Source organism: Mustelus asterias, chromosome 9 (genome assembly GCF_964213995.1).
Source record: "Mustelus asterias chromosome 9, sMusAst1.hap1.1, whole genome shotgun sequence".
Taxonomy (NCBI): domain Eukaryota; kingdom Metazoa; phylum Chordata; class Chondrichthyes; order Carcharhiniformes; family Triakidae; genus Mustelus; species Mustelus asterias.
In genome coordinates this window covers 88418185-88438937 of record NC_135809.1, presented here as the reverse complement: position 1 = coordinate 88438937, position 20753 = coordinate 88418185, and the positions used below count along the sequence as shown (strand labels likewise).

Genomic DNA, 20753 nt, shown 5'->3' with positions numbered 1-20753 from the left:
TGAATAATTTAGTCTCCAATACAGGTTGCTTTGGGATACCACAGTCATATTCTGCCAATTGGAATACATGACCATTATTCTAACATATGGATGAAATATTTTGCAGAATAGAAACATGTACAGTATCACTATAATATAATTTAGTTGTCATAAGGTTGTTCTCCCTCTCCCCTCACCCTTCGCCTTTCCGCTCCATTTTTCCAAACTTACTAAAATGCCCATTTATCGCTCAACATAGGCAGTGACTATCACCCAATATTCACTAAAAGCCTTCAACTCCCTCAGCTACCTTAACTACTCATCATCAAACTATCCTCGTGTTAGGATTGTATTCCATTCTCCCAGTTCCTCTATATCTGTTGCATCTTTTCAAAGAAAGCAATTTTTCATACTAGCGCGTACAATATTTCGTCTTTTCTCCACAACCAAGAATTCACCCACCATGTAGTTAGTTTTGAAATGTTTGAATTGTATTTCCTATTTGAAATGTTACAAAATTAAAGAAAGCAGGCCAGGATGGCAATCAGCAATGTTGCTGCTGAACCACCATGTGCACAACCGTGGTGTAGCCTGGAAGATACTGTGCAGTCCTTAATCCATTTCAAATATTGCAATTGTGCAAAACAAAAGTAGGTATCATGCATTCAAAAAGCTAGCCATACACACGCACAAAAATTTGCAATTAAAGTTTGCCGGAAGGTGCCGCTAACTACAGCTGCAGCCCATAACATGCTTATCTTGCAATGATAGAGGAGAACTTGCTTCATGGGACCAGGTTCAACACGGATGGAGTTGTGGATCTTGCCTTCTGCTGCAATAATAGGCAACTTGAATCATGACAGTCAAGGTCATCTCCTCCCTCAATTTTTATTTCCTCATCTTCTTCTGACCAGTGTCACACAGAATCATATAATTGTTACAACAAAGAAGGAGGACATTCAGCCCATTGTGTTGCACAGGCTGTCCAAATGAGCAATTGCTTGGTGCCATTTCTCTTGCCTCTTCCCATAACCCTGTACGTTCTTCCTTTTCAGATAACAAAATAATTTTCTTTGAATTCTTCAAATGAACCTACCTCCAACATACCTTCAATACCCCCTGTGACCTCGAGCACCTTGAAGGACAAGGGCAGCAGTTGCATGGAAACACCACTACCTGCAAGTTCTCTCCAAGCTACACCTGACTTTGAACTACATCACCATTCCTATACTGTCGTTGGATCAAAATCCTAATAGCATTTTGGGTGTACCTACACCAAATAGCCTGCAGCAGTTCAAGAAGGTGGTTCACCACCATCTTCTCAATGGCAATTAAGGATGGGCAATAAATGATGACCTAGCCAGCAACACCTATGCCCCATGAAAGAATAATTTACTGCATTCCAGACCTTAAGCTCTCGCTGCATGAAAATTCTTTTCTCATTTCACCTTTGCATCTTTTGCCAATTTCTTTAACTCTGTGCTCTCTCGTTCTGGTCCTTTTATGAGTGGAAACAATTTCTCCCTATCTGCTCTGTCCAGACCTCTTATGATATTGAATACTTCTGTCAAATATCCAAGGAAAACAATCCCAACTTTTCCAATTTTTCTTCATAACTGAAGTTCCATTTTTCTGGAATCATTCTCATTTTTTCTTCTCTTTCCACTGACTTCACGTCCTTCCTAAAGTGTGGCATCCAGAACTTGGCATAATATTCCACCTGAGGCCAAACTAATGTCTTATAGTGGTTCAACATGACCTCCTTGTTCTTGTACTCTGTGCCACTATTAATAAAGTTTAAGATACTGTTAAGAACCGTGCTCTCCCTACCTGTCCTGCCAACTTCAATGACTTATGCACATACATACCTAGCTTCTTCTGTCCTGCACCCCCTTTAGAGTTGTACCTTTATTTCATATTGTCTCTTCATATTCTTCAAACCAAAATTAATTCCTTCACATTTCTCTGCATTGAACTTTGTCTGCCCCCGCCCCCCACCTGCCACTCCACCAACTTGCCCTCTTTTTGAAGTTCTGCACCATCTTCCTCACAGTTTGCAATGCTTCCAAGTTTTGTATCATCTGAAAATTCTGAAATTGTGCCATGTATGTACTTCAAGGTCTAGGTCACTAATATATATCAGGAGAAGCAAGAGTTCCAATACTGACCCCTGGGGAACTCCAAAACAAACATCCATTAATCACTATTCTCAGTTTCCTGTCATTCAGCCAATTTCTATCCATGGTCCTACTGTCCCTTTTATTTCATGAGTTATAACATTGCTCAGAAGTCTGTTGTGCGGAGACATATTAAATGCCTTTTGGAAGTCCATATATACCACATCTGCGGCATTGCTCTCATCAACCTTCTCTATTACTTCTTCAAATATTCTATCAAGTTAATTAAACACGATTTTTCCTTAAGAAATCCATGCTGCTGTTTTTAATTAACTCCCATTTGTCCAAGTGACTATTAATTCTATCCTGAATAATTGTTTCCAGAAGTTTCCCCAACACTAACATTAAACTATTTATCTTTACACTTTTTTTGAACAAGGGTGTAAGGTTTAGTCTTTGGGACCACCCCTGTGAGAAAAGATTGAAAACTTATGGCCAATGCCTCTGCAATTTCCACTCTCACTTCCCTCAGTATTCTTTGATATATCATATTTGGACCTGTTGTCTTATCAACTTTAAGTACATACAGCCATTCCAGTATGTTAAGAAGAATAAGATAAGACCACATGTCTCAAATTTTTATCTCCACTTTCTCTAGCTGGTGTACTACTGATTGTCACGAACTACACAGGAGATCGACTAAATTTCGGCTTAGCTCTGGAGGAGACAAAAGCAGAGGGAATCACTGTGGAGATGATTATTGTAGCTGATGACTGTGCCTTCACCACATATAAAAAAGCTGGGAGGAGGGGTCTATGTGGCACGGTACTCATAAGCAAAGTAAGTTTGATATATAAAAAGTGCTGAAGAAAGGATCTCAAGGCCTGTTGCTTTGCAAAGAAATAAGTCCTACAGTTACCAGTGGAACGGGAAGTAAAATAAGTCAAGAGGCCGAGATGGTATGCACCCCAGAATGCTAAAGAACACCCAGGAAGAAATCATAGAAGGCATAGAATCCCTACAGTGCAGAAGGAGGCCATTTGGCCCATCGAGCCTGCACCAACCACAATCCCACCCAGGCCTTATTCCCGTAACCCCACATATTTACCCTGCTAATCCCCTGACACTAGTGTCAATTTAGCATGGCCAATCAACCTAACCCACACATCTTTGGACTGGGAGGAAATTGGAGCACCCAGAGGAAACCCACGCAGACACAGGGAGAATGTGCAAACTCCACACAGACAGTGATTCGAGGCTGGAATTGAACCCGGGTCCCTGGCGCTGAGAGGCAGCAGTGCTAACCACTGTGCCAACGTGCGCCCCATAATAGAGATACTAACCATCATTTTTCAGGAACAGGAATTGTCAAAGGAGTGGAAGGGTAGTGAGTGTTCGACTTCTGTTTAACAGATGTTTAACATTCACCAGGTTTAACAACTTAAGCTAGGAAAGTTCTAATCTGAGCTTGATGAAGGTTAAGCATGTTATTCTGAACATGGTTGTAGGCATTACCCTGTGCCACAAAATTTGGGTAAATAATATTATAGGCACTGTTCTGGTACCAAAATGATATTTGTGCTGTATTGACGCTCTTCAGGTGCAGCCCACATTGGAAGTCCTTTTGGTGAGAGTGATTGTGCGGACGTAAGGAGCATGCACCAGAAATTTGTGACACTGATCTGATGCTAGCACTGTCATTTTTTTACCTTGCCATTCCTGCCTTCTCAAAAGCAGACATCTGAAAATGCATTCAGCACTAGGAAGGATTCCCCAGCAGTGCTATTTAAAGGTACCAACAGATTGGTTGCTGATTGATTGAGGATGTTAAGAGAAGTCCCAATCTGACCTTGATGAAGTCCTCTCTGTTATCCAAAAAGAACAAAAAAGAATAATCCATTGGGGGGCTTTAATGCCAGGGTTGGCTGTGACTCCAACATCTGGAATCGAAATAGAGGAATAAATGCGGTGGGAAAAGCCAATGTAAATTCCGTCCCCCTGCTGACAAAGTGAAAGCCTCATTATAGCAAATACCTTCTGCCAAGAGGATCAATACAAAAATCACGCAGACGCAGGGAAAATGTGCAAACTCCACACGGACATGATCGGGGGGCCAGCGATCGGGCCATGGGGGTGGAGGGCCAGCTTCGCAGTGGTCGCAGGGCTGGCCAGCAATCGGGAGGCTGGCAGGGTGGGATCACTGTGCATGTGCTGATCTTGGCACTGATAGATCGACACATGCACAGTGGCCTGCCCAGCGCTATGCTGCCGGCCTCCTGGGCAGAAATAGGCCCCGCCCTCTGAATTCTGGAGTGAATCACGCTAGTGCACTCTGCAGTGCACAGAGTGTGGGAGATTCATTTTGAAACTCCCGCTGAAAAAACCAGCGTGATTTACTCCAGTTTTCACGTGAATTCGACACTTAGAATTTTTTTTGGGAGAATTCCAGCTGTAATGTCTGCAAACCTTGCAAGAAGTATATTCCAGAGAGATATTTTGTCTGGGGAGTTGGAGCTTGATCAGTTTAAAAGCATTCAGCCAATATTGGTGAGTTGGAAAACTCATTTACTTAATCAGATCAGAGAAGAAATGATAAATGAGGGACAATTAAACCAAAAGATAAGTTTCAGGATGTTCCAGAGTAGGCTATATTGTAATGGAGATGGACAGAGTTTAGGGAGAATATCTGGTTTCAATTTATCTGAGTGATTGCTGGGAAACTTAGATGCAGTTTAGACCTCATGTCGATTGCAGCTTACCAAAGCTAGCCAAAGTAAATTACAGTTACATAGATCTGTATTGTGAGTATGGTTAAAAAAAAACGAGCTTCATCATTGACTGTATGGAATGCAGGTGAGGCTTAACCTCAATTTGAATTTTATGAGAACAGAAGCTGGAATAATGCCTAGTTAGAAACAGAAGAGATTGATATGTCTTATAAGAGAATTCTTGGGGGAAGTAGTAAGTAAGCCTGAGTGCACAGCTTATTTATGAATCATATTGTGAAGTTTAAAGTGCTTGTTTAGTTTAGTCTTTTATGTACAAAATTTGTTTTGTTTATTTTTAAAAAGCGAGATCTTGTAGGGTTATTCTATTGGTTAAAAGGTGTTTAGATTTCGCTTTAAAGGTTAATGGTCCTTAGCTGAATCATAATATGAACAAAAGTAATTAGTTTTTCAGATATTCCCCGCTCTGATATCTGAACATATTTGAAGGCCAGACAGATTGACATCAGGGAAGTTTACCTCTGACCTACCTGAACTAGCAGCATTTGGAACCGGCCTTGAGTGTATGGTTTCCGGAAGGTTTTCAATGTTTCATCAGACTGGTTAGTCTGGTTTAGCTTGAAAACACAGCTGCCTCTTTCCTACTTTTTTTGTGAACATAAGTTAACTTAAAATACTGCCATGTAGCTTCATAACTTTCTCTGCATGAAAATAAGCTAATGTTCAGAAATGTGACAATAACTCTTAAGTGTATAAATGATTAGCTTTGGAAGTGATGCCTTTTACAGTTGAACACCCTGACAATTCTCTAGGTTCACAAATGAATAACCACTTGGGAAAGGCGTTGAGGGAACCTGGGAGCTGTACTGCAAATATTTTCAGAAAAAGATGGAAGAAAATTATAATAAACCCTTTGTTGAGTAATTAGATCTAAATTTAAGCTCTTCTGCTGTACTTATTGACTTATCTTTGCTGTTGGTAGATGGCTGGGGCCATGTCTGAAATGAAGAAGCCACTTGATGAAATTGTAGAGAGACTGAACATCGCGTTAAGTAAATTAGGTAAGTGATCACATTGCAGAGCCAAACCATGGAACATATTCTAGTTGATTGTTGTTGTGCAGTGCACTTACAAAAGGAAATATTAGGAAGTCAATTCAGAGGAATTCAATCCATATTTGTGACTGGACATCTAGATCAGATGTGGGTATGTTCGCTGAAGATTGCACAATGTTCAGCACCATTCACAATGCCTCTGATAGTGAAACTGTCCATTTTCATATCCAGCAAGACCTGGACAACATTCAGGATTGGGTTGATAAGTGCGACGTAACATACATATCACAAAAGTGCTAAGCAATAACAATACCCAACAAGAAAAACATAACCATCTTCCCTTGACATTCAGTGGCATTACCATCATTGAATTCCTCACCATCAACATCCTGGAGGTTATCACTGACCAGAAACTTAACTGGATCAGCTTTATAAATACTTTAATACAAGAGCAGTTCAGAGGTGGGAATTCTGTGCCAACTAAATCATCTCCTGACTCTTCAAAGCCTGTCCACCATCCACAAGGCACAAGTCAGGGATGTGATGTAATGTTTTCCACTGGCCAGGGTGAGTGTGGCCCATACATTAGTTTGATTACAAAATTTGTTATTTTTCTGCTTAGGTACAATGGGAATCTGTCTGTCACCCTGCAGTGTTCCTGGATCTGAGCCAACCTTCCATCTGGAAGCAGATGAACTGGAAATTGGACTGGGTAAGAGGCTGTTCAAAGAATAGAGCTTAAAGAACAGTATAGTAACTGGTTAGCAGTACAGTAGCAGAGCACATGTTGCTTGTATGGATATAGAAAAATATCATTTTCCTGGAAGACTCAGCTGGGATTTTGACTCTGGTGGTTGGGCAAAAGGCAGGTTATAAAACCTGACTAATATTTCAGTAAATGCTATGTTCTGTAAATGGAGCTGTGCAATCCAGTCTCTTGATATGTTCTGGATATGGTTGACTCAAACACTTCAACCGCTTTATCAATGATAATGAATGCCTGTCAGGAAATGGACATGTTTGCTCATGAGTTTACAATGATAAAGGGCATTATCTTGACATTAGGACCTGGCCATTCTGGAGAAGAGTAGAGTACATCTTCATACCAAGTATAGTGGAAATCTGGAACATTCTTTCTCAAAATTGTTGAGGCTGGGCCAACTGAAAATTTTAGGTAAGTATAGTAATTGCTGAAAAAGAGACATTTTTTGTCAAAGCTTTTCATCCTGCACTCGCAAGAATATAAATCTAAGGGAGACAACAAATTTATACTGTATGAGAAGAAAGCGTTGATTAGTTGGCAAATGGACTCTGATTTGGAGAGGTGTTGCAATGGAGAATGCATCAGTTGATGACAGTCACAGTTATTGGCAAATATTGTTTGAAATTTAAACAAGGCAGATTGACTCTGGCTGTCACTTAATGTGTTCAGCTGAAACAAGTGCAATGTGTGCACATCTTCTGTCTGTCTGCAAATATAAGAATATAAGTTGAAATGGAGCAACAACAGGTAAATGGTATTGAGGTACAGATCAGCACAGATATAATTGAATAGCAGAACACAATCAAGGGGCTGAATGTACAGCTCTGTCCACAACTTCGGATAATGAAGTCATACTTGCCAGCCTATAGCAGAACATGGGCATGGTCCAAGTTTGGGCTGACAAGTTGACAGGTAATAGTTGTGCTACATAGTTAATAGAAAATTATTAACAAGACCCAATGACCTCCATCAAACCCTTGACAGCACTCCCGATATATCAGTATCCTTGGATTTACCTATGACTGGAAGTTTAACAGGACCAAAGATCAATGCGGTGGCGACAAGAGCAGCACAGAGATTGGGTATTCTGACAAATGGATGATATCCTTTCCCCTTGGTGTCTCTTCCCCATCAACTGTTCAAATCAGGAGTGTGATGATTTAGTCATAACTTCCCTAGATTTTTTTCAGCCAGAACCATAAAAATGATGCATAACCTCACTTGGACAAAAAGTCCAGTTAATTGGTGGTTTCACAGTCAAACTCTAAATGTACCAACTTTCCAACACTGGTGCACTATGGCCACAGTATGTAAAATCTGCAGGATATCCTATTTGAACAGCTCTTTCAAGCTCTGCAACCTCTACCACTGAGAAGGACAACAGCAACAACATTATGGAAAGACCACCACCTCCAACTTCCATGGCAGCAGTGTTACCATACATATTTTGCACTGCTCCTTTAGTACCATGGGTTAATATTATGGAATTCCCTATCTGTCACTATTATGAAAACACTGTCAGCACAAAAGTGCAGCAGTTCAAAAAGAAGGTACACTCACCTAAGTGCTCCCTAAGGCCACTTAGGGATGGGCAAGAATTGTAGCAGTTCTACTGTTGCCAACATCCTCATGAGAACAAATACCAAAATGTGGCTTCTGTGTTATAAAGAGAGTTAAACAACCTGGAATCCCTCACCCTAATCACTACCCAGTGATCCTTATTGGAATATGTATGTGTTGCTATTGGGCAAGTGCAGGGCAGTGCTTGGTTGAAAAACCCACTACATCTAAATAACATGAAAATAGTCACTAAGTTCAGATATAATAAAATACCACTTTGGTAAGACAGTGAAGAGCATTAAGCCAATGGAACCATAAGTCACTTATTAAAACTATTGAGTTATTAACATTTAACTTTATCAGAAACTAATATTTAGGTCAGAACTTTATCATCCCACCCGCCACAGGAACCGGAGCCAGCAAGGGGCGGATCATGAAAAGGTCCACTGACCTCGGGCGCGATTTTAGTTTCAAGACAAGGGAGGCCGTAAAATCCCGCCCATAATCTTTTTTGATACTCTTCTAGGTAGCAAATTAGAGTGGGAAATCTTAGAAATAGTGCACAGCACAGATTTATGCCAAGGCAGAAAGAATATGGGAAGAATGTCAAGCTTTAATAAAGGTGTTTGCTGCAGCTGAAAGCTAAACCTAGAAACTACTGTGTATGCTAAAAAGGGGTCTTGTTTTGAGAAAGAGCAACAGAAAGTGTCAGCCTTGAGATAAGACTGAAAGAGCAACGATGAATATGCAGAACCTTATGTCAATATATAAGGTGAGCAAAAGCCACATGACTTTGTTGGTTAGCATGCTCAGGGCATGATCACCACAGGGCTGAAAATGATGGAGAAGAGGGAGGGGTTAATTGGATAAGAGCCAGGATAAAAGACATCCTTGTGATCTGGCTCTTGTAGCAGAGAAAACTAGAAACCTGAATATGTGACAAGAGACACAAAGAAAGAGATAGAAACAGAGAAGAGCCCAAAGACCAAAAGCTGCAAAAAAGGAAATCATTGTGCACTTCCATTCCAGTCTTAATTTCAGAATCATATAACCTGCATTAAACTGTAAACCACTGCTTGAGTTTATTTATTCTCAATGAACAACAACTTCTTATAGTGAGTTATAAGACCATAAGATATAGAAGCAGAATTAGGCCATTCGGCCCATCGAGTCTGCTCCACCATTCAATCATGGCTGATAGGATTCTCAACCCCATTCTCCCGCCTTTTCCCTGTAACCTTTGATCCCCTTAGCAATCAAGAACTTTTCTATCTCTGTCTTAAATATACTCAATGACCTGGCCTCCACAGCCATTTGTGGCAATGAATTCCATAGATTCACCATCCTCTGGCTGAAGAAATTCCTCCTCATCTTAATTCTAAAGGGTCGAACCTTTATTCTGAGGCTGTGCCCTCAGATCCTAGTCTCACCTACTGATGAAGACGTCTTTCTCACGTCCACTCTATCCGGTCCTTTCAGTATTCTGTAAGTTTCAATGAGATCCCCCCCTCATCCTTCTAAACTCCATCGAGTACCGAGACCAGAAAGTTGCAGTTTTCATCAGATGAACATTGGGGAGACCAAATGGTGGCACAGTGGCTAGCACTGCTGCCTCACAGCATCAGGGACTCAGGTTCGATTCCTGGCTTGGGTCACTGTCCGTGTGGAGTTTGCACTTTCTCCCCGTGTCTGCGTGGGTTTCCTCCGGGTGCTCTGGTTTCCACCCACAGTCCAAAGATGTGCACATTAGGTGGATTGGCAATGCTAAATTGCCCCTTAGTGTCAGAGGGATTAGCTAGGGAAAAAGCATGGGGTTATGGGGGTAGCCATGATGTGGAGATGCCGGCGTTGGACTGGGGTAGGCACAGTAAGTAGTCTCACAACACCAGGTTAAAGTCCAACAGGTTTATTTGGTAGCATAAAATTTGGTGCTACCAAATAAATCTGTTGGACTTTAACCTGGTGTTGTGAGACTACTTATGGGGATAGGGCCTGGGTGGGATTGTGGTCGGTGCAGACTCGATGGGCTAAATGGCCTCCTTCTGCACTGTAGGATTCTATGAAACTGCAAATGCAGCTAAAGTCTTTATCCACGCTTTTGTACATTTAAATTTGCAAAATTCAGTGCTGACCTCACAACTTGCATCTTTCCACAAACCACACTTTTGGTTCAAATTCATTGCCTTATGTATACCTTTGACTGTCTGAATGGGTCAATATGGATCAAATTTTCATATTGGGCTTGTGATGACATTTGACCTTGAAGCATTACAGTAAGGAAAATTTGTAATTTGTTTTTTGTGGAATTTTAAAAAAATAATTTTTGAAACATATTTAAGAGTTTACTTCAATTATAAAGGGACCAATTGTAATTTTCTTGGATAATAAGTAATCTTGGTCCTTGTGACCTCATGACCTGGAAGCAGTAACAACAGGAAGAAAGAAAGAAGCTGTATAGCTGGCAGATACAAAAAAGAGCTACAAGCCTAGAAGTTGGAGGATGCACATAGAAAAAGGTACAAAGAGAAATCCAACAAAGATGGCAAGAACACACCCAATTCTTGTAAGGAAAACAAGCAAATCTCTCTCATGAAGAGGTCATTTTTTCAGTTTAGCAGAAAAGGAGTCCTTGAAGAGACTGTATGAGTTGGTTAAAAAGGTCTAAAACCTGAAAAGCTGTGTTAATAGCTTGAAGATGCTAAAGAGCTGTGTATTTTCCCAGAAGTAGCCAAACCATGAACCACGGTATTAATGGTTGGTCGGTTGAAAAGGAACGCTGTAAAGTTACACCATCAGATGGTCGTAATTCCAGGGAGGAAGGGTTTACAGAAGTATGCCTTGATGATGATAATTGTCACCGCATAACTCAAAGGTAAAACTGTTGTCAGATAGGACTCCTGACCTACCCTATATGAATAAAGAACAGCATATGAAATTCAAAAGCTACTTAGTGCCACATGTCTGTTGGGAGTGATGCAGATGCTAGTTGTTGTTTAAGACATATCTTCATAGCAACAAAAACATAAAATGAAATTTACCTCTTTTCTGTAGTATTTGCTACTTTGTTCATTTGTGTTTGTGTTGGATCTGATTAATATTAAAGTAAAAGTTACATGATTATTTTGGTTTATTGCTCTCCCTGAGGAATGTTATTAAGACCAGGAAGTTGACAGCTCCTCCAGCCTAATTTCAGCCATAGCACTTTTTTAGTACTATACTATCTAGGCCTATGAAAAATGCTCACATGAGCATGGTACCAGAAAATGAATAGATGCAATGGAATCCTGCTTAAACAAGTGTCAGCTTTTTCACAGGAGGGTAGACATTTGAAAATAAACAATAACAACTATGTTATTTTGAGATGAGATCTATTGTTTGTTTAGGTATCCATGGAGAAGCTGGTATCGAGCGGATAAAGGTGAGAGACCTTTAAACAATGAAATACAAGAGATAAATAAAAGAAGAAATGAAAAATTAAAAGGGTATTGTCAAAATATTTCTCTCATTACAGCTGAGATAATACAGTATATTGTAATACTTGCTTTGTGTTACTGCACTTAATCAATAACTTAGATACCTGTGCTGGTGTGTAAGTGGGCCTTGAATTCAGTGCTGATTGCCACTGAGGAAGTTGCAGGTCATTACTTGCAGGAACTGGGTAAACAATTTTGTATGTTCTGATGACTGCCAGTTCTATCATTCCACCACCACTCTTCCTTCAATAACCAGCTCTCTGCTGCGAAACAGGTTGTCTGACATCAAAACTTGGATGCATTATAATTTCCATCACCTGAACATTAGGGAGATCAAACTGCAGATGCTACTGAAGTCTTCATCCATGTTTCGTCACCTTTAGATTTGACAGCTTCAATGCAGCTTTCACAAACTGCCTGCTGCGGGACTGGAACTTCCCTCTCAAAGTCAGTGAACCTTTGATTGATCTCCATCCCATCCGCAATATACAAGATTCAGCGAGACATCTCAGTGCAGTCATAAACTGATCAATATTCCTGAGCTCTAATGTTAAACATGTAACATTCACAATGGCTTTAGCACAGGATTCAAAATGGGTCTGTGAGGTCTCCAAAATTTCACACGTCTGGTTTTTCTGCTCCTCAGTCTGGTCTAGGGTGCAATACAGCTTGTAACACTCCTTCTCTATCACTGATAACGGAGTTGCTACTCTTATTTGTTGAAGCTTTTTGTTCAAATCTTTGCAATCTTATAATTTTTCCACAAAGATTGGAAAAGTTACCAACTTCTCCTTAAATCTCCCTTCATGCCCATTGGGGCAGATGCTGGAAATTCTAAGCCAAAATAACTCACCCAGCTGTCTCCGACTTATACAAAGTTGCAGACTGTAATTTGAATTATTCTCTACTGCTTTTAACATTTGCTGGCTCTCAGCTGTCAAAAGCTACTGAATCTCAGCTGCAAACTTCAGACATTATGGGGGCAATTTTACAATTTTGATTCTAAGTGCTGAATCTGGGCACAATTCAGATCCGACTTGGAAACTTGTTCTCAGGCGCCCCCATACGCACTCAGCCTGAAAAAAAAGCCGTGAGTCGGAATCGTGCTGTGGGCGGGGCTTATTGCGCCTGAAACGCTGCTGCTCCAATCAGAGCCTTCAATTGTGCATGCGCAGTGAAAAAAAATTTGAAAAACGCTCCCCTGTCACATCACACCCGGGCTGCAAAAAGTGGATAAAGCGACCCGGAGCGATGGCCCTCACAGATATTGCCCCACTCCCACAACATAACTGTCTCCCTTATCCACCAACACCCCCACCCTGCTACCCAGACCGATCGCCCACAGAGTGGGAGCGGTCCCCCCCCCCCCCCCCGCTCAGAGAGCGATCTGACCCTCCCTCTTCCCACCCCCACCAACCAGAGAATGATCAGCCCGCCCTCCTCCCCCCCCAATCAGAGAGCCACCTGGCCTCCTCCCTCCTCCCCCCCCCCCCCCCCCCGCACCAGAGAGCGATCTGGCCCTCCTACCCCCCCCCCACCCCCACGCCGATCACCGATCTGAGTCAGTGAGCTGCTGGAAGCTCTGAACTTATTTCTTCAGAAGCTGGAGCGCCCAAAACAGTTATTTGCCGAGCATGTCTGTGTCGTGCCGAATCTGGACGGGCAAACATGATGGTAAAGGAGGAAATGCAGGTAAGATTGGGCGTCCAGCTCATTAAGTTAATTGAAATGCATGCAAATGGCGCGACGCAATGGTCAGGCCCTATATTTCATGTTATGTAGAAGATAACTACTGCCCAAAATTTTATTTTTACATAAAATATCAGAGGTCACATGACTATGGCAAGCCACTGCGCACAAAGATATTTATTCAAACAATGCAATTTTCTCCAGCCTTATATTTCCACCTGGACTATTTTATTCTCTAATTCTGACCTTTTGTGAATCCTTCCTTCCTTTGCCCCCATCATTGATGGCAGACCATTCCTATTTTCTGAAATTCATGCCCTGCGACACTCCACTTTCTCCTTCCCAAGGGTAGTATTTTCCTACAGGCTTGGAGAAATGGTCATCCGGATCTAAAGGATATCCCCAGCCTCCATTTGCCAGGAGCCTGACTGGCAGAGCTATTTATCAGAAGGGCAGCTCTTGATGCTGCTGATCCAATCAGAGGACCAGTAGCTCCAGAGTTTTGACAGCCTGATTGGGGCAGGTGGGTGTTGCTTCAACAGGTATGAAGCTGTGAAAGGGCCTCAAAATCTAAGCATCCTTGAAGCTGTCAAAATTAATAAATATTTAAGAGATTGGGAACGTGCTAGGCCCATTGGATTGGTGGGTAAACCCTGTCACAGTGATTCTTTGGGACCACTAGTGTGTCCTTTGATGCCCATGGCTCACTCTGTCAGGGATGGAGCCTCTGGTGGCGATTGATATTTCTCCACTCCCTGATTGCCACAGAGAGACTGCTGCTCTGTTGCTGGCAAAATGAGGGTAAAGCTGAAAATCACCCCTAATTGTGGCCTTAAGTAGGTAAATTGGTTGTCTCTGCCATGGACTTGACATTCCTTCCCATCTCTGGAAAATTCCCTGGCAGCAGAAATGTGTTGGGGAGTCTTCCATTCATGGTTCCTTCCCATCTTATCAGCCACCTCATCATTGCACCTTCAAGCCCACTACCACAGGACCATAAAAATTCTCCCATAAATCTCTTCTCATATCGTATCTTTTTCAGCATATTTTAGGCCACTCATCCTCCACCATAGCTTGTTGCAAGTTTACTTGTCAGTTTTTATTTGGGATGCATTTTCTGCCAAATAAGTTAAATACCTGCTATGTAAAGTTGACATTTGTTTACAAAAAAAGGAATCCTATGTTACTAATTGCACAGCTGATTGTTTATCTTTTTTCCTCCAGATGATTTCAGCTGATGAACTGATACAAAAAATAATTGATCACATGACAAATCCTTCTAATGAGTCCCAGCTGAGTGTGAAAGCGGGTAAGTATAGCATTGAGTGCAGTGGAAGAAATGCACAGTTAATTCTAGCCCCACTTCTTCACAGGTCACAATAATAGCTATAAATGTTTTATTCATTAACCAGTGGCCAATTATTTATCTTTGTTGCGACTGTACCCAATATAAAATGACGTTAACCAAGTACCTTTCAATAAACACACAATAATTGGTTTAGTATAAAACAAACTTTTGTTAAAAAATCAAGTTGCAATTTATTATTTGTAAGAATAATGATTTCCCCCTCTCTTCTTAAAATCGATATCTGACCACCCATTTACTTACATACAAACACAAAACAGGACAAAACAAAGAGGCTCTGCAGAGGCTGGGGTATGGGACAATTTCTTTTAAAGGCTAAAGTTTAACAAGGTCTTGTTGCTGTTGATATAACAGAATTCTGGCCACAGTTCATCTGGAAGTCCTTTCAGATGGATCTTTGATGAAACAATGGGGGCGATTCTCCCAAAAGTGTTGAATTGGCGAGAAAACTGGTCTAGATCACAACTGTTTTTTCAGTGTAACTTCAGACCCGAATCTCCCCACTTTGTGCAATGCAGAGGTCACAATTGTGAATATCATTAAAAACCCTGGGGTGGGGGGTTATCCTCGCCAGAGTCTGACAGCTCCAGAACTCTGCGCATGCACAGTGGCCCCGAGCTGTCAGTCTCCCCGTTTGCTGGCCAGCTCAATCGCTGGCCAGCCCGGGACCATTGCAATGCTGCCCCTCCCCACCCCGATCGCAGCCCCCACGACAATTCCCGGGCCAGCCCTGATGCCCCCTGGGCATGGGCACTTTGCCCATTGGGCAGTGCCAGGGGGCACAGGCTGGCACTGCCAGAGTGCCCATACCCAGCAGGCATCATCCCCCGCCACCCCACCCCCTGGGGAGCCCTGATTGCCCCCCCCCTTCACTCCGGCAGGGTCTCCCGCTAGTTCCCTGAATGTGGGGAGCTATTCTAAACCCCGCCGGAGTGAAATATTTGCCGGGCCCAATGTAAGATCTAAGATAGATTTAAAATTCATTTTAAAAAGATTTCAATCACTTACCTTGTTTCCTGCTGGTTTCCAGTGCGGTTCCGACTGTGATTGTTCTCCGGCTCTGGGAGACGCACATGCATCGGGAACGCATGCGCGAATCCCATGAAATGGCCGGCACGCGCATCTCCTGACCCGACCCGCCAGAAACTTTGCAGGTCGCGATGGGAGAATCGCCCCCAATGTCTTTGATAATTCTTTGTTGTCACAACTTCACAGATTTTCAGAGATATAGATGTTATTCTATTGAGAAGGTGAACTCATTCTGGTCTGCATGTAACACAAAGGAGAGAGTTTTTTTTTGCAACCTACTCTTCAAAGCATACTCTTTGACTGAATTTAAAACGTATAAAAGGTTCAAAGAATACTTCTCCCAGGCCAAGTGTTTTCAAGCAATAAGCATAATTACTCACAGCCCAGAATGAAAGTTGTAGGTTGATTGGTGTGGCGAGCCACAATGATGGGGTGAGAGGCAAAAAGTCGGGTTTGCACCCGGTCTCTCGCTTCTTGTGATCTTACCGGCACTGATTTACATGTCATTAATGAGTCCCAGACGCTGTTGTCTGGGCTGACTTATCTTAACACCCTGACCACTGAGAATCATAGATGGTCCCCACCAACAGGGACCAGATGTTATGGCCTTGCCAATGGGACCAGGGGCCATTGAAGCCCCTGTGTGGTCAGGGACAGGGCCAGGTGGTGCCCATGGGATAGTGTCAACCTAGCACTGTCTGCCTAGCACCCTGGCAGTGACAATGGAGTGAGGCCTGAAGGGGTAGGGCCTGAGAAAAGGGTGGAGCATGACGGGGGGAGGCTGGGGAAGCTCCGTGGGGAGCGGAAGGGGGGAACTCAGCAGGGGGGTGCTGACCGGCCAGGGTGGCAATCGGCTAGTTAGCGGTGGGAGTGGTGGGGGGGGGCGGGGGGGGGGGGGGGGGGGGGGAGTGGATGTCCAAGACAGCAATTGGGGGGGTGGGTGGGTTGCAATGTCCGTGATAGGGTTGGGAGGGGAGTGTCAAGAGATCCCCCGGTATGCTGTGTTCACTGTGTGTTAGATTATTTTTAGAAGTCACGTGCATTTCTGAATACTTCACAAACGCTAGAATAGATCTTTGCTAATTGCTTGGGACACAGATCTCTTCGAAAGCATCATTTCTCAATCAAAACTTCAAGAGGGTACTGGGCAGTTGAGACCAGAAATAAGGTTAGCATCTAATTATTGGGTGCTGGCCGAGAAACATAGAGAATTAATATCTCAGTTCTGAAATGTGAGATTACAGTCCCACTCATTGTGGTGATGTAGTGCTTTCAAATTGGTGCCCCTGACTGGATCATGGTGGAAAACTTTAATAATATTCACTCACACCTCAGATTTCAGGTGGGATGTGTTGGTTACTAGTTCTAATTACTGACTTGAATTTTATTCTCCACCTCCAGGAGATCATATTGTGTTGATTGTGAACAACCTTGGAGGGTTGTCCTGTCTGGAACTGAGCATTGTCGCCAAATCTGCAGTTAAATATCTGGGTAAGCTAATAAGGATTTTCATTTGAGAATCATGACTTAAGATCAGAACATATGAAGTCAGGGGATGCCAGTGTTAGTATAACGGATAGAAAGCTAGCTACAAAACAGTGAAGCATACAGTGTAGGTTGGAGCAAATTGCTCAGATTAGAAAAGTGGTGACAATTTTGAGCTGGCACCATTGCTGTTCACTATATATAAACAATTTGGACTCAGGAAATTAAGTACTATTATAACATTTGCAGGACAATTGAGAGATATAGTTAATGCTGAGAAATGAATTAATAAACTAATATTTAAGTGGGGAATATATTTTAATATAGATAGATCTGAGATGGTACATTTTGATAGGAGTAATAAGGAGGGCTCATACTCCTTTGAAGTTCAGTCTAAATGGAGTTGTTAAGGAAACGAATCCAGAGGTACAATTGTAAAATTTATTAAAACTAGAAACACATTAACATGGCCATAAAATTAAAATGGAATGGTAATTCCTTTCTAGAAAAACCAAATTGAAAAGCAGGATGTTAAACCGGTTTAAGAACTTTCAGTAAATCTCAGTTAAAAGTAGTGTTAAATTCTGGTCTCTATCATAGAAATCATAGAAACCCTACAGTACAGAAAGAGGCCATTCGGCCCATCGAGTCTGCACCGACCACAATCCCACCCAGGCCCTACCCCCATATCCCTACATATTTACCCACTAATCCCTCTAACCTACACATCTCAGGACACTAAGGGCAAATTTTAGCATGGCCAATCAACCTAACCCGCACATCTTTGGACTGTGGGAGGAAACCGGAGCATCCGGAGGAAACCCACGCAGACACGAGGAGAATGTGCAAACTCCACGCAGACAGTGACAATGGCCGGGAATCAAACCCAGGTCCCTGGAGCTGTGAAACAGCAGTGCTAACGACTGTGCTACCGTGCCGCCTATGTTACAACAAAGTCGAGAAAAACATTTGCAAAGATGTGAAAAAAATTTATAATGATGATACTAGAACTTGAAAGGTTACAACTACCAGGAAAGACTGAACAGGCTGGGCCAATTTTCCCTAGGAAAGAGCAGATTGAGGAGTGATCTGATGGAGGATTTTAAAATTATGAAGGGATTTGATAGACTAAAGATTTTCACTTGTTGGGAGCCCAAGATTAGGGGCCATAGATATACAATTGTCACTAATAAATCCTAAAAGAATTCAGGAGAAAAGAATGATTAGAATATGAAACTTACTACCACATGGATTATTGAGGAGAATACGATTGATAGCTTTAAGGGGAAGCAGGATAAGTACATGAGAGAGAAATAAATGAAACAATGTGCAAAAATGGTTAGTGGGTGGAAGGAAGGATTCTTGACACAGACTATATAGGTCAAATGGCCTGTTTATGTGCTCTTAATTCAATGTAAAGACATTTGAGAGAGCTAAGCCAAATATGGACAGCATTTGGGGCCTAAATTTCCACAGGGTAGAATACAACATCAGCCAGCAGCATTATCTGCATTTTGGAGCTTTGCCCAACACTATTTTCAGGGTATCATAAAAAAGCTGGAAGTATGGAGTCTGATGTCAACCTTTTATATAAAAAACTTGCACTTTAATGCCTTTAATGTTGTAACATACTCCAAAGTGCCCTGTACAATATACACATTATCTCTCTCTCTCTGTACATGGATGAAGCAATTGCGATGTACATCTAAGTTTTCAAATGATACTGATTTAGAAGGCACAATAATAATGTAGATGGCAACAAGAAGTTACAAGGTGACTGAGATGGATTTAGCGAGAGGGTAAAGGTATGGGAGGTCGGGTTCAATATGGGGAGATGTGAAGTTATCCACTTGGGATTGGAGAAAGATAGAAAAAAGCTGTGGAGGAGCAAATTAATTTTGGTGCACAATGGTGCATCTTCCATTTACACTAAGACGATGGAAGCTCAATCGTTCTCACCTCTCCCGCGGTGATGATGCTGTAATACCAAGATGATCCTCGCACTGACCACCCCCCCCCCCCCCCCCCCACCCCAGGCCCCTCTCTTCCTCAAGGAATGCTCAGGCTTCTCATATCTACCAGCATTCTTTCATCATGAGGAAATCATTGGCTGAAAGTTTGTGAGAGTCTGTCCACCTTCTCCGTAGGTGGAGAAATACATCGAGACTCCTGACCTTGGAGGAGACAATGGCAGCTAAGATGTGTCATTCAACATCTCATCGCCCCCAGATCACCCTGTTCAGTGGCAGGTCATGCTCAGTTGTCTGTCAGGCAGGAGTCAGACATTCACTACGGAGAAGGGCAGGATTGCTCGGTCCTCACTGCAAGTCATCATCACTCTCCTGCATTGTTCAGTCACACCATTTGTGCACACTGCCCATGAAAGGATGATCAAAAAGATGTATCCCGCTGGCAGAGCACAAGTCTAATGGTCTCATACCCCATGGAGAAACAAATTTGGCCACCTGCTCCCGCTAGTCCCCAAAGCAGGAGGCAGTAAGGGCATCCATAGCCCAAGCCCCATTTGGGCCCTGGCCCGAGGTCCTTCCTCCATCTCCTCCTCCACAGATTGCCCCCCGCTGCCCTCCTTGACTTCCTCCTTACCTGCTCCTACATCTCCTCCTCATCCACCACCTCGCCCTGTTGCAGTTCCAGGTTTTGCAGAGCGCAGAGCACCATGGTGATGCAGGACATCCTCTGGAGCTGCACTGTAGGGCTCCCCCGACTGGCCCTGGCACTGGAACTGCATCTTTAGGAGGCCAAGCACCTGCTCAACTGGAGCATGCGTAGATGCATGAATCTCATTGTATCATTTTCAGTGGGTGTTTGGGGTATCCGCACTGGCGGCATCAGCCACCTCCTGAGTGGGGGTACCCTTTGTCCCGAGGAGCCATCCCTCCAGCTGCTGATCTTCCTTGAATACAGCTGGGATCTAAGAGATTCCAAGTATGTTGTGTCATGGGCACTCCCTGGGAAATGGACACACACCTGCATTATGCACATGGAGTAGTCACAGACGATCTGCATGTTGGGAGAGTGGAATCATTTGCAGTTGATAAACGGTGCCCCATGCTCCAAGGGGAGAGTAAAGCCACATGCATGCAGTCTATGACACCCTGCGCTTGGGGCAGGCCAGCTCTGAGGGTGAAGCCCATGGCTCTGATGTCCTGGCTCGCATGCTCCGAGTCAAAGTTGATGTATAGGTGAGTCCTCGCAAATAGCCCATCAGTCACCTCCCTTATGCGCAGCAGACTGGGAGATGCCACAAAGGTCACCCGTGCAGCCCTAAAATGAGCTGCTGGCATTGAAGTTCAGTGCAACTGTAACTTTCAGAGCCCACAAGGAATGCGTGACCTTCCATGTGGCGCCAACTCCTGCATCACCCAGCACAGGTGGTCTACCATTCCTTGAGACAGATGCAGTCTTCTCCTGCATTGGATCTCTGATATCTGGAAGCACAATTCTCTCCTCTGGTAGACCTGTGGCTGGTGGTGTCTTCTCCGAGCAACGT

General features: G+C 43.0%; 1 protein-coding gene across 3 annotated transcripts in view; it reads left to right on the top strand.

Annotated features, from left to right (window-relative positions):
• Positions 1 to 20753, top strand: part of LOC144499158 (triokinase/FMN cyclase-like) — an 81506-nt gene that overhangs the window by 21952 nt on the left and 38801 nt on the right. For 2 of the 3 annotated variants that reach the window (XM_078221239.1, XM_078221237.1), the window contains exons 3-8: positions 2755 to 2936; positions 5805 to 5883; positions 6500 to 6589; positions 11584 to 11618; positions 14587 to 14671; positions 17159 to 17248. In XM_078221239.1, the coding sequence (XP_078077365.1) occupies positions 2755 to 2936; positions 5805 to 5883; positions 6500 to 6589; positions 11584 to 11618; positions 14587 to 14671; positions 17159 to 17248 (561 nt within the window). Of the gene's footprint in view, positions 1 to 754; positions 848 to 2754; positions 2937 to 5804; positions 5884 to 6499; positions 6590 to 11583; positions 11619 to 14586; positions 14672 to 17158; positions 17249 to 20753 lie in introns of those variants that run through there. The other variant, XM_078221238.1, reaches the window with a different exon arrangement.